We start from the raw sequence: 15,253 nt of genomic DNA on the forward strand, positions 1-15,253 counted from the left end.
ATACCCTACGCAAATGAATCAGTTTGAAGTCGTCTTCTGCAACATTTTTTTTACACTTGGGTATTAATTATAGCTCTCACCGGGATACAAATAGCATAAACACAATCACTTTTATAATACTACATGGTTATCTATATCTTATTTCTACCTACACCCATATCTGCAGGTCCTGTATTATCATTTGAAAGCCTCTCTGCCTACCATCACCAATATGCAAATTGCCTCTTCAGAGAAAAAGAGGACTTGAATTCTACAGCGCCACCTGTTGGAAGTAGCATCACCAACACACTGATTGCTAACTCAATAGTTATTCAAACACTTGGACTTCCGACTGTCGGCTTCTATCAAAATTGCCACTGCTTTTTTTTAAAGGATCAGATCATTATCTTTATCTCTAGGATGGACCAATTTGTCCTCTCCATGGCATACTCTACCTAACAAGTCTGTTTCTCTCCATACGCACCCACATAGTTCTCCTGTTTCCATTTTACTTTTTCCATGTTTATTATAATTGAAGACAAGTTCTAATATACAAACTGTAAAAAGGCAAAAGGAAACAGAAGGCATTACCTTTTGAAAAAGCACCTTTATAGTCCATCTCTGCCAGTGACATCTCAGTCTTTGTTGGGTCCATCAAGAAAATCTTTTCATTGTTACACAGCTGGAATTCAGTGTTTAAAGAATATACAACAGGTACTGGCCGGTTAGTCTGCTGAAAAGCTATAGGGATGAGAAACCTAGGAAAGGAAGTAAATTGTAAGATGTATTGTCACTTTAAAATGGATATGCTACTATTTTAAAACAGGTCATGGCCAACATGTCAAGAGGAGAAAAGAATGGGTGTTGGAAAAGAAGGCACCTAAAGAGGTTGTCAACTACTCGGACAACCCCTTCTCAATTCCTATGTTGCCCCCTTGGAAAATAATAACACTAAGGGTCCCTTTCCACTTGCGAGATAAAAAACGGTCCGTAATCTGGACCGAAAAAACGGATGGAACGTATGCGATTGTCATGCGAGTGTTATGCGAGTGCCATGCGATTTTTTAATCGCACCATCCGTATGACATCAGTATGACATCCGTATTGCTGTCCGATTTTTACGCACCAGTGTCCTTTGAAAAGCCGGCAATTCAGCGCTGTGTACAGTAAAATCACACTGACAGGTTAGAATAGAGTAGATATATGCACATAGAATGTGTATATATACATATATACATGTCAGTGAGACACCTATATATGTATATTTATATTTAATGCAGCGCTAGATAGCATAAAAGCCTCTAATTCAATTGCCGGCTTTTTCCTTCTCCTTCACAAACCCGACAGGATATGAGACATGGTTTACATACAGTAAACCTTCTCATATCCCCATTTTTTTTGCATATTCCACACTACTAATGTTAGTAGTGTGTATGTGCAAAATTTGGCCGCTGTAGCTGCTAAAATAAAGGGTTAAATGGCGGGAAAAATTGGCGTGGGCTCCCGCGCAATTTTCTCCGCCAGAGTGGTAAAGCCAGTGACTGAGGGCAGATATTAATAGCCAGGAGAGGGTCCATGGTTATTGGCCCCCCCGTGGCTAAAAACATCTGCCCCCAGCCACCCCAGAAAAGGCACATCTGGAAGATGCGCCTATTCTGGCACTTGGCCACTCTCTTCCCACTCCCTGTAGCGGTGGGATATGGGGTAATGAAGGGTTAATGCCACCTTGCTATTGGAAGGTGACATTAAGCCAGATTAATAATGGAGAGGCGTCAATTATTACACCTATCCATTATTAATCCAATTGTTTGAAAGGGTAAAAAAACACACACACACGTGATTAAAAAGTATTTTAATGAAATAAACACAGCGGTTGTTTTAATAATTTATTGCTCTCTTTCCATTTTCATACCCTCGCTTGGCAAAACAATAAACACACAAGATACATACCTTCTGATGTACTGTCAGGTCCAACGATGTAATCCATCTGAAGGGGTTAACTAATATTACAGGCAGAGCTGCGATAATCCACTCGCTCGTACCTGTAATCCCCCGGGTGCTGAAAGGAAAGCAGTGATCTGTACTTACATTCAGTCGCGGTGATGCGCCCCTGCTGGATGTTCTCATGAACTGCAGCCTGGGAACTTTTTCCCACGCTCCAGGTCATATGAGGACATCCACCAGGGGGCGCATCAACGCGACTGAAGGAAATGTAGGTCAATGACCTATAGTTACCTTCAATCGCGGTGATGCGCCCCCTGGTGGATGTCCTCATATGACCTGGAGCGTGGGAAAAAGTTCCCAGGCTGCAGTTCATGAGAACATCCAGCAGGGGCGCATCACCGCGACTGAATGTAAGTACAGATCACTGCTTTCCTTTCAGCACCCGGGGATTACAGGTACGAGCGAGTGGATTATCGCAGCTCTGCCTGTAATATTAGTTAACCCCTTCAGATGGATTACTTCGTGGGACGTGACAGTTCATCAGAGAGGGTATGTATCTTGTGTGTTTATTGTTTTGCCAAGCGAGGGTATGAAAATGGAATGAGAGAGCAATAAATTATTAAAACAACCGCTGTGTTTATTTCATTAAAATACTTTTTAATCACGTGTGTGTGTGTTTTTTTACCCTTTCAAACAATTGGATTAATAATGGATAGGTGTAATAATTGACGCCTCTCCATTATTAATCTGGCTTAATGTCACCTTCCAATAGCAAGGTGGCATTAACCCTTCATTACCCCATATCCCACCGCTACAGGGAGTGGGAAGAGAGTGGCCAAGTGCCAGAATAGGCGCATCTTCCAGATGTGCCTTTTCTGGGGTGGCTGGGGGCAGATGTTTTTAGCCACGGGGGGGCCAATAACCATGGACCCTCTCCTGGCTATTAATATCTGCCCTCAGTCACTGGCTTTACCACTCTGGCGGAGAAAATTGCGCGGGAGCCCACGCCAATTTTTCCCGCCATTTAACCCTTTATTTTAGCAGCTACAGCGGCCAAATTTTGCACATACACACTACTAACATTAGTAGTGTGGAATATGCAAAAAAAATGGGGATATGAGAAGGTTTACTGTATGTAAACCATGTCTCATATCCTGTCGGGTTTGTGAAGGAGAAGGAAAAAGCCGGCAATTGAATTAGAGGCTTTTATGCTATCTAGCGCTGCATTAAATATAAATATACATATATAGGTGTCTCACTGACATGTATATATGTATATATACACATTCTATGTGCATATATCTACTCTATTCTAACCTGTCAGTGTGATTTTACTGTACACAGCGCTGAATTGCCGGCTTTTCAAAGGACACTGGTGCGTAAAAATCGGACAGCAATACGGATGTCATACTGATGTCATACGGATGGTGCGATTAAAAAATCGCATGGCACTCGCATAACACTCGCATGACAATCGCATACGTTCCATCCGTTTTTTCGGTCCAGATTACGGACCGTTTTTTATCTCGCAAGTGGAAAGGGACCCTTATACTAACCTCCAGTGCTGGTACCGTTGGCACTGGCTCACCCAGGGATAGCGTAACATTTTTATGTCGCACAATCCCTACGGCCAATCAGCGCTGGATTCCCTCTCTCCGCCTTCGGACGAACCACATACATCCGGAGGAAGTAAGAGCTGTCACACAGTATAAGTGTTATTATTTTACAAGGGGGAAACATGAGGATTGAGAAGGGGTTGTCCGAGTAGCGGACAACCACTTTAACCTCTTGGGTCATATAATCAGATATAATCTTTATTCATGGTAAGAACCAAACAATAGTATTGTACATATATGTATATTAATATGCAGAATAATGATGCAAGGAACCTCCCTTACTCCAATATTACATGTGGAAAACTTTACTGTACATTCTGCCACAGAGCAAAAATATAATAGAAAGAGAATGATAAAGGCAACACATGCTGACAAAGAGTCCCCCAAGAAACACTGCTCCTAGCGCTGGCTTCATCAGGGGCATTCATTACCAACTTTGATAGATTGCACCCCTCATTTCCTTATTTTTTAGATGGTGGCCACCAGATGTTTTGCAAACGTTTTTAATTTTGATGAAGGACAGAGGAGATACGTAGCTTTGTGTAGTATAAATGAAGGCAGCTTGCAACTATATACTTAGCAAATGCTGTAAATATATAGAAACAGACGTCAGATAGATAATAAAAATATGACGACTCAATCATAAATTATTGAAAATAGGAGAAAAATGAGTCAAAATTAACCCAAATTAATATACAAAGGTTTATAATTTATTAAATTTAGACAATAGTGACTAAACCATACATTTAGCATACAGTAAATAATAATACATAGGATTGTGCAAAGTGATCAATCCCTAGGTGCAACCAATGAACCAGGTATACAGACGGGACACAAGTATATCCAATCACAATCAGGGTTATCCAGTATTTTCCCCTAAACCATAAGGCTCGTATCTGGCACATGGAGTAAACATCAATATTAAAAGGTTATGCAAGTTAGAACCACAGAACACCATGTGCCCGGTCTATATTGACCATAACATATCCTAAGGGAAAAAGGAAAGGGGAATGGATGTATTAATTACCCATAGTAAGCGAGGTGTCCGATCTGCGTACCTGGGGTATACCTGGTTCATTGGTTGCACCTAGGGATTGATCACTTTGCACAATCCTATGTATTATTATTTACTGTATGCTAAATGTATGGTTTAGTCACTATTGTCTAAATTTAATAAATTATAAACCTTTGTATATTAATTTGGGGTAATTTTGACTCATTTTTCTCCTATTTTCCATAATGCTGTAAATATATTTAGGCTTTGTAAAGACACTCACACGATCTATACCATTACAAGACCAGCCTCAAAAGCGACTTACTGACCTTTCTGGAGCATGGGCTGTGCAGGCCAGAGGTTTATCTCCAGGGTCTACCCATGACTGTGTTGGTTGCACAGTGCATGGAATCAAGTAGATTGTATATTCTCCAGAATAGTCTTTCCTGAATGGAAACATACAGTTATTAAACTATAGATTCTTTGGAAAAATACTACTACATACTTCACACAACAGACATACAGTCTGAGAATTCAGACTATGAACACCAATATTTTACAGTTACTTTAGATATTACCTGCTGTATGAGCTTGTTGCTCTCCAGAGCTGATATGGAGAGTCAAATGTCTGCGCACTCCACAAAGGATGAAGATCAAACTCAATGCCACCCAAGTGATCAGGTGCCACAATACGAGACTTCATATCAGGAAGAGTATGGTGCTCCATAAGAAACTGACCTGCATAATACAGTAATGAATAGTGGATATATGCATATTTTTTTATCCAAGTCCAATTTACAAATAAATTGTATATGCTGGAGTAAAAGTCGACCTGAGTATAAGCCAAGGCTCCTAATTTTACCATAAAAAACTGGGAAAACTTATTGACTCAAGTATAAGCCTGGTATACATTGTTCCCTCATCATCATCCTGGTATGCACAGCCTCCTCATCCCCATCCTTGTATACATGGCTTCTTATCCCTATCCTTATATGCATGGCACCCTCATCCCTATCCTTGTATGCATGGCTCCTCATCCCTATCCTTGTATGCATGGCTCCTCATCCCTATCCTTGTATGCATGGCTACTCATCCCTATTCTTGTATGAATGGCTCCTCATTTCTATCCTGGTATTCATGGCTCTTCATCTCTATCCTGGTATGCATGGCATCTCATCCCTATCCTGGTATGCATGGCTCTTCATCCCTATTCTTGTATGTGTGGCCTCCTCATCCCTATCCTGGTATGCATGGCCTCCTCATCCCTATCCTGGTATGCATGGCCTCCTCATCCCTATCCTGGCATACATGGTTCTACATCCTAATCCTTGTATGCATGGCTCCTCATCCCTATCCTGGTATGCATGGCTCCTCATCACTATCCTTGTATGCATGACCTGTATCAGAAAAACATTGCATGGCCCGTATCAGAAAAACATTAAAAAAAACCACATCATCCTACTTACCGTCCCTGTGCTCCCTCGCAGCCTCTTGTTCCAGTGCCAGCAGCTAAAGCGGAATGAAAATTCACTGCCCTCCACGCCAATTGGCAGGGAATATTCATACCCTTAAGTAGCGGACACACGTGATTGCCCGGCCGCTGCAGGAAGCCGGCAGCTGCGACTACTGTGCCCGCTATTAAAGAGAAATGAATGTTCACTGCCAGCGCAGTGAACAATCATTTCTCTTTAGCAGCGGGCACAGGCTTTAGCTGCAGCAGCCGGCTCCTGCCTCCTGTGACCTGCTGCTCTGCCGCTCCCCCTCCATCTTCTGGGACCCTCACTCCAGTATAAACCGAGGGGGGCTTTTTCAGCACAAAAAAATGTACTGAAAAACTCGGCTTATACTCGAGTATATACAGTACTTAATTTTTAACCCCTTCATGACCTTGCCATTTTTTGCAATTCTGACCAGTGTCCCTTTATGAGGTAATAACTCAGGAACGCTTCAACGGATCCTAGCGATTCTGAGATTGTTTTTTCGTGACATATTGGGCTTCATGTTAGTGGTAAATTTAGGTCGATAATTTCTGAGTTTATTTGTGAAAAAAATGGAAATTTGGCAAAAATTTTGAAAATTTCGCAATTTTCACATTTTGAATTTTTATTCTGTTAAACTAGAGAGTTATGTGACACAAAATAGTTAATAAATAACATTTCCCACATGTCTACTTTACATCAGCACAATTTTGGAAACAATTTTTTTTTTTGCTAGGAAGTTATAAGGGTTAAAATTTGACCAGTGATTTCTCATTTTTACAACAAAATTTACAAAACCATTTTTTTAGGGACCACCTCACATTTGAAGTCAGTTTGAGGGTTCTATATGGCTGAAAATACCCCAAAGTGACACCATTCTAAAAACTGCACCCCTCAAGGTGCTCAAAACCACATTCAAGAAGTTTATTAACCCTTCAGGTGTTTCACAGCAGCAGAAGCAACATGGAAGTAAAAAATGAACATTTAACTTTTTAGTCACAAAAATGATCTTTTAGCGAAATTTTTTTTATTTTCCCAAGGGTAAAAGGAGAAACTGGACCACGAACGTTGTTGTCCAATTTGTTCTGAGTACGCTGATACCTCATATGTGGGGGTAAACCACTGTTTGGGCGCACGGCAGGGCTCGGAAGGGAAGGAGCGCCATTTGACTTTTTCAATGAAAAATTATCTCCATCGCTAGCAGACACCATGTCACTTTTGGAGAGCCCCTGTGTGCCTAAACATTGGAGCTCCCCCACAAGTGACCCCATTTTGGAAACTAGACCCCCCAAGGAACTTATCTAGAAGCATAGTGAGCACTTTAAACTCTCAGGTGCTTCACAAATTGATCCGTAAAAATGAAAAAGTACTTTTTTTTCACACAAAATTTCTTTTAGCCTCAATTTTTTCATTTTCACATGGGCAACAGGATAAAATGGATCCTAAAATTTGTTGGGCAATTTCTCCTGAGTACGCCGATACCTCATATGTGGGGGTAAACCACTGTTTGGGTGCACGGCAAGGCTCGGAAGGGGAGGCGTGCCATTTGTCTTTTTGAATGGAAAATTAGCTCCAATCATTAGCGGACACCATGTCGCGTTTGGAGAGCCCCTGTGTGCCTAAACATTGGAGCTCCCCTACAAGTGACCCCATTTTGGAAACTAGACCCCCCAAGGAACTTATCTAGATGCATAGTGAGCACTTATAACCCCCAGGTGCTTTACAGAAGTTTATAACGCAGAGCCGTGAAAATAGAAAATAATTTTTCTTTCCTCAAAAATGATTTTTAGCCCAGAATTTTTTATTTTCCCAAGGGTAATAGGAGAAATTGGACCCCAAATGTTGTTGTCCAGTTTGTCCTGAGTACGATGATACCCCATATGTGGGGGTAAACCACTGTTTGGGCGCACCGCAGGGCTCGGAAGGGAAGGCACGCCATTTGGCTTTTTGAATGGAAAATTAGCTCCAATCATTAGCGGACACCATGTCGCGTTTGGAGAGCCTCTGTGTGCCTAAACATTGGAGCTCCCGCACAAGTGACCCCATTTTGGAAACTAGACCTCCGAAGGAACTAATCTAGATGTGTGGTGAGCACTTTGAACCCCCAAGTGCTTCACAGAAGTTTATAACGCAGAGCCATGAAAATAAAAAATAATTTTTCTTTTCTCAAAAATGATTTTTTAGCCCACATTTTTTTATTTTCCCAAGGGTAACAGGAGAAATTGGACCCCAAAAGTTGTTGTCCAGTTTCTCCTGAGTACGCTGATACCCCATATGTGGGGGTAAACCACTGTTTTGGCACACGTCGGGGTTTGGAAGGGAAGTAGTGACGTTTTAAAATGCAGACTTTGATGGAATGCTCTGCGGGCGTCAGGTTGCGTTTGCAGAGCCCCTGATGTGCTTAAACAGTAGGAACTCCCCACAAGTGACTCCATTTTGGAAACTAGACCCCCAAGGGAACTTATCTAGATGTGTGGTGAGCACTTTGAACCCCCAAGTGCTTCACAGAAGTTTATAACGCAGAGCCGTGAAATTAATAAATGTGTTTCCTTTCCTCAAAAATATTTTTTTAGCCCAGAATTTTTTATTTTTGCAAGGGTAACAGGGGAAATTTGACCCCAAAAGTTGTTTTCCAGTTTCTCCTGAGTACGCTGATACCCCATATGTGGGGGTAAACCACTGTTTGGGCACATGCCGGGGCTCGGAAGGGAAGTAGTGACGTTTTGAAATGCAGACTTTGATGGAATGGTCTGCGGGCATCATGTTACGTTTGCAGAGCCCCTGATATGCCTAAACAGTAGAAACCCCCCACAAGTGACCCCATTTTGGAAACTAGACCCCCCAAGGAACTTATCTAGATGTGTGGTGAGCACGTTCAACCCCCAAGTGCTTCACAGACGTTTACAATGCAGAGCCGTGAAAATAAAAAATCATTTTTCTTTCCTCAGAAAAGATTTTAGCAAGCAATTTTTTATTTTCACAAGGGTAACAGGAGAAATTGGACCCCAATATTTGTTGCCCAGTTTGTTGTGAGTACGCTGATACCCCATATGTGGGGGTAAACCACTGTTTGGGCACACGACAGGGCTCGGAAGGGAAGTAGTGACATTTGAAATGCAGACTTTGATGGAATGGTCTGCGGGCGTCACATTGCATTTGCAGAGCCCCTGATGTGCCTAAACAGTAGAAACACCCCACAAGTGACCCCATTTTGGAAACTAGACCCCCAGGGAACTTATCTAGATGTGTGGTGAGCACGTTCAACCCCCAAGTGCTTCACAGAAGTTTATAACGCAGAGCCGTGAAAATAAAAAATAATTGTTCTTTCCTCAAAAATTATGTTTTAGCAAGTAATTTTTTATTTTTGCAAGGGTATCAGGAGAAATTGGACCCCAACAGTTGTTGCCCAGTTTGTCTTGAGTACGCTGGTACCCCAAATATGGGGGTAAACCACTGTTTGGGCGCACGTCTGGGCTTGGAAGGGAGGGAGCACCATTTGACTTTTTGAACGCAAGATTGGCTGGAATCAATGGTGGCGCCATGTTGCGTTTGGAGACCCCTGATGTGCCTAAACAGTGGAAACCCCTCAATTCTAACTTCAACACTAACCCCAACACACCCCTAATCCTAATCCCAACTGTAGCCATAACCCTAATCACAACCCTAACCCCAACACACCCCTAACCACAACCCTAACCCCAACACACCTGTAACCCTAATTCCAATCCTAATCCTAATCCCAACCCTAACCCTAATCCCAACCCTAACCACAACTGTAACCCCAACACACCCCTAACCCTATCCGTAACCCTAACCACAAGCCTAATCTTAACCCTATTTCTAACCCTAGCCCTAATTCCAACCCTAACTCTAATTCCAACCCTAACTCTAAGGCTATGTGCCCACGTTGCGGATTCGTGTGAGATTTTTCCGCACGATTTTTGAAAAATCTGCAGGTAAAAGGCACTGCGTTTTACCTGCGGATTTACAGCAGATTTCCAGTGTTTTTTTTGTGCGGATTTCACCTGCGGATTCCTATTGAGGAACAGGTGTAAAACGCTGCGGAATCTGCACAAAGAATTGACATGCTGCGGAAAATACAACGCAGCGTTTCTGCACGGAATTTTCCGCACCATGGGCACAGCGGATTTGGTTTTCCATAGGTGTACATGGTACTGTAAACCTGATGTAAAACTGCGGCCAATCCGCTGCGGATCCGCGGCCAATCCGCTGCGGATCCGCAGCCAAATCCGCACTGTGTGCACATGCCATAACCCTAACCCTACCCCTAACCCTACCCCTAGTTCTAACCCTAGTTCTAACCCTAACCCTAGTGGAAAAAGAAAAAAAAATATTTTCTTTATTTTATTATTGTCCCTACCTATGGGGGTGATGAAGGGGGGGGTTTATTTATTATTTTTTTTATTTTGATCGCTGTGATAGAACCTACCACAGCGATCAAAATGTTCTTTGTAATGAATCTGCCAGCCGGCAGATTCGGCGGGCGCACTGAGCATGCGCCCGCCATCTTGGAAGATGGCGGCGCCCAGGGAGAAGACGGACCGACTTCGGGAGGCTCGGTAAGTATGAGGGGGTGGTGGGGGGTGGATCGGAGCACAGGGGGGGGGATCGGAGGACGGGGGGAGCGGACAGGAGCACGGGGGAGCGAACAGGGGGACGGAGGGGGGTACCGGACAGAACGGAGGACTGGGGAGGAGATCGGCGGCGGTGGGCGGGGCCAGAACATGATTTCCAGCCATGGCAGATGCTATTGCAGCATCGGCCATGGCTGGATTGCAATATTTCACCATTTTCATAGGTGAAATATTGCAAATTGCTCTGATTGGCTGTTGCACTTTCAACAGCCAATCAGAGCGATCGTAGCCACGTGGGGGCAAAGCCACCCCCCCCTAGGCTGAAGTACAACTCCCCTTCTCCCTGCAGATCGGGTAAAATAGGAGTTAACCCTTTCACCCGATCTGCAGGGATGCGATCATTCCATGACGCCACATAGGCGTCATGGGTCGGGAAGGGGTTAAAATCTATCCTTAAAGAGTACCCTGACGTGCAACGCCAAGGCTAAGTGGACATGGCTAAAGTGGGTTTTCACATTGCTGCAGTATCAAATGACCGAGTAGAGATGAGCCAACTCAAACTTAATTCTTAGTGTACGTCCAGTTTACTGTTCGGGTTCAGCAGAATAATAAAGCTTGTTAAATGGCTGCAGCACCAAGTATTGCTGTGTATTGACATGAATGTGACTGGTCAGCGCATCATGTTAGAAAAAAACATCCCCCTTATTTTTGATAACAAGCGCAGGTTAGCACATAGCTGTGTGCTGCAGCCCTCAGTTGCCTGCTTTATCTTGCCTGGTTATCAAAAATAGAGGGGCCTTCACGTCTTTTTTTAAATTAATTAAACAATTAAAAAATGACATGGGGTTCCCCCCTTTTTGTTAACCAGCCAAGGTGAAGAAGACAGCTGTAGGCTGGAATTCTCAAAGTTGGGAAGGTCCATGAATATTTGACCCTCCCCAGCCTAAAAATAACTGCCTGCAGGCACCCCAAAAAAGGAATGTCCATTAGATGTGTCAATTATGGCGCTTTGCCCATCTCTTTCCAGAATAATGAGACCAGCTCACCGCTGTCTGCTTTCCCTGGGCTGGTTATTAAAAATAGAAGGCACCCCACATTGTTTTTTTCATTTATTTATATTTTTCATTTATTAGTAATAAATAAATGAAAAAAAAAATAGTATGGGGTTCAGTTTATTTTTAATAACCAGTTAAGGGAAAGCAGACAGCTGGGAGCTGATATTAATAGGCTGTGAATGCCCATGGTTACTGATCCATTCTTGCCACCTACAATTATCAGCATGCAGCTGCTCCAGAAGTGCTGCACCATATTTGATGAGCCCATTCTGGCGCTTAGCCTCAGCTCTTCCCAATTGCCATGGTGCGGTGGCAATCAGGGTAATTATTTTTGCGGTTAGTAATGGAGAGGTGTCAGCCCGACACTCCCATTACTAACTCAGTAGTAAAAAATAAACATACACACAGACAAAAAACTTTATTTGATTAAAGACTCCTCCAACTAGCTCTTGCACACCTATTTATTAATAAAATGATCCCACGCAGTAATCCACGCCCATCTTCTTCTTTGTCTCCAGCGCTTGTGAATAGCAGTAAAGCGGATGTGGATAGCAGGCACCAGCTGGTGAATACTCTCATCAGCGTTGCCTGCTCTTGCTGCTATTAGAGAGAGAGCAGGAGATGCTGATGACAACAGTAGTCATCTCAAATGGCGCCTGACCGGCGATAACCTTGTCACTGATGGTCACAGCTGCTGGTTCACATGCTGTCTTCTGTATGAAAGTGTGGGAACTGCAATACCCAACTGTTGTGACCATGTGACCAACGGTAACTTCAGTAAGGTTACTGCTGGTCAGAACCGATGTTTCCCACACTGTCACAAGAATGACAGTGTGGGAACTGCCAGATGTTTGGGGCCCCCATTGACTTCAATGGGGTTCGGGATCAAGTTCGGGTACAGTTCTGGTACCCGAACCAAACTGATTTGCCGATTTTCAAGGTAAGACTAAAGAACATCATAATGAGGCTCTATATGCTTACATTGTAAAAGCGACTTCTGATTCACACATAGACCCCAGTGTGACACAGAAAGTTTGTATAAAAGACGTGATCCAGAAGAGGCCCGAGCGCAGGGGTGGAAGCAGGGGAAGATGTTGACAGGCAAGTATACTACACTAAATATATATTTACAAAGGTTTAACAACAACAAAAAATTATTTAACTCAAATTATGCCAATTAGGCTATCAAAAGCTTCTAAAGCTATGACTTGATTTCTGGAATTTTCCAAGCTATCTAAAGACACAGTCAACTTAGTGTGTGTAAACTTCTGACCCACTTGAGCTGTGATATAGTGAATTATAAATCAAATGATCTTTTTGTAATTATTTGTTAGAAAAATTTGCTTGTGTTATGTACAAAGTAGATAACCCAAACAACTTGCTGAAAGAGGACTTTTATTTACCAGTTTAGTATGTTACACTAGCCAAATCATGAAGAAAACAGAGGGCACAAAACTTGAATGATAACCTAATGAAGGAAGGTGCACTTACCATCTCAGGTGTTGTGAAATGCACAACTCCTATGTAGGCACAGTCATAAAAATCAGATGCCGTAGCCCCGTAGCTGTGGAGTCAATTCTCCAGGAGATGTCTGCCCAAACTGGATAGTTCACTATATGCAGGCTACGCTGCTGAAATAAAGGATCCTTCTCCAATTGTTATTCAAATATATATTTTTTTATTTGATAAAGGTTCACGTCTGGCAATGAAATATGTAGTTAATAAAAAAACTTTGAATAACCATTGGAGAAGGATCCTTTGCTCCAGAAGCACAGCCGATATACCGGTATCTTGAACTATCCACTATGGTCAATCTAGCCAAATCACGGAATAGTAGCTGCAGAGTTGAATAAAGCATGGTTTTTATTTTTTCAATATCTTTCTGTTTTGGAGATATTAGCTGATAAGACCAACTAAACTTTACCAGAGATTCTTCTCTCGTGGCATGTACTTCTTCACTGTATCATGTTGACCAATCATAAGCAGGCACCAACAAAGAGTGGAAAAAAAGAACATGCCCAGGCAATAGGTTATAACAGGATTTCTCATGTGTTACGCATGTAATGACAGACCGTGTGCTCTTCTCACTGGTCTCTCTGCAGAGCGGTGTCTGATTTCAAAGTGCCCGAAGTAGAGTACAGATGAGTGTGATTACATACACCTTTCATCTCTAAAGGCCCCGTCTCACATAGCGATTTACCAACGATCACGACCAGCGATACGACCTGGCCGTGATCGTTGGTAAGTCGTTGTGTGGTCGCTGGGGAGCTGTCACACAGACAGCTCTCTCCAGCGACCAACGATCAGGGGAACGACTTTGGCATCGTTGAAACTGTCTTCAACGATGCCGAAGTCCCCCTGCAGCACCCGGGTAACCAGGGTAAACATCGGGTTACTAAGCGCAGGGCCGCGCTTAGTAACCCGATGTTTACCCTGGTTACCAAAAAAAACAAACAGTACATACTCGCCTTTCGGTGTCCATCAGGTCCCTTGCCGTCTGCTTCCTGCTCTGACTGAGCCGCCATACAGTGAGAGCAGAGCGCAGCGGTGACGTCACTGCTGCGCTCTGCTCTCACTGTACGGCGGCACTCAGAGCAGGAAGCGGACGGCAAGGGACCTGACGGACATCAGATGGTGAGTATGTACTGTTTGTTTTTTTTTACATTTACGCTGGTAACCAGGGTAAACATCGGGTTACTAAGCGCGGCCCTGCGCTTAGTAACCCGATGTTTACCCTGGTTACCAGTGAAGACATCGCTGGATCGGTGTCACACACACCGATTCAGCGATGTCAGCGGGACCTCAACGACCAAAAAAAGGTCCAGGCCATTCCGACACGACCAGCGATCTCGCAGCAGGGGCCTGATCGCTGGTACGTGTCACACATAGCGAGATCGCTACTGAGGTCGCTGTTGCGTCACAAAACTAGTGACTCAGCAGCGATCTCGCTAGCGATCTCGCTATGTGAGACGGGGCCTTTAGCAGTCAGTGTGGAGGAAGGGGTAAACATCAGAGTTGACAGCAATGTAGGAGAGCTTCAGCTGCAGATATGTTTGTAATGAGACAAATCTCAGCTCTGCTGTACTGCCCTTCCCCCATACAGTGACTGCCCTGTGAAATGTATATGTAATCACACTCTTGATCAAACTGGTGAAAGGTCCTCTTTAAACTATAGTTTCTTGAAAAATAATCTGTGGAGGGGAGAACTAGGCATTTTAACTCCTTAATGAGCTGTGGCGCAAATTTCGTGCATGAGTGTATGGAGCGGGCTCGGGAGCTGATGCTAGCTGTATTACATAACCAGCATCTGCCCAAAACAGCAGCGACCAGAGATAGCTTCAATTGCTACTGTTTAACCATTTAACGAGTAACTATACTTTCAAGCAACTATTCAAAAATAAGCTGGCCTGTGAGCATTCATTAGGAATAGCATTATTTCTGGCCCTTGTATGTCTTGCATTCTGCATTTTCACCAGTTTTCCCCTCTGCAAACTAATTCTACATTGTCAATTGACTCTGAGCTGGTGGGAGGAGACTAGATGCTCTGAGCTCTCCCATACACAGTGCAGAGTGGGATTCTGATTTCCTGCGT

The 15,253-nt window shown here is 43.4% G+C and overlaps 1 protein-coding gene across 1 annotated transcript in view; it reads right to left on the bottom strand.

Moving 5' to 3' along the window:
- Window positions 1-15,253, bottom strand: part of FRAS1 (Fraser extracellular matrix complex subunit 1) — a 653,238-nt gene that overhangs the window by 11,512 nt on the left and 626,473 nt on the right. Inside the window, exons 69-71 of the mRNA XM_077275534.1 lie at window positions 5,112-5,271; window positions 4,863-4,979; window positions 571-737 (exon numbers count right to left, since the gene is read on the bottom strand). Coding sequence (XP_077131649.1) covers window positions 571-737; window positions 4,863-4,979; window positions 5,112-5,271 — 444 coding nt within the window. The remainder of the gene's footprint in view (window positions 1-570; window positions 738-4,862; window positions 4,980-5,111; window positions 5,272-15,253) is intronic.

Source organism: Ranitomeya variabilis, chromosome 1 (genome assembly GCF_051348905.1).
Source record: "Ranitomeya variabilis isolate aRanVar5 chromosome 1, aRanVar5.hap1, whole genome shotgun sequence".
Classification (NCBI taxonomy): Eukaryota; Metazoa; Chordata; class Amphibia; order Anura; family Dendrobatidae; genus Ranitomeya; species Ranitomeya variabilis.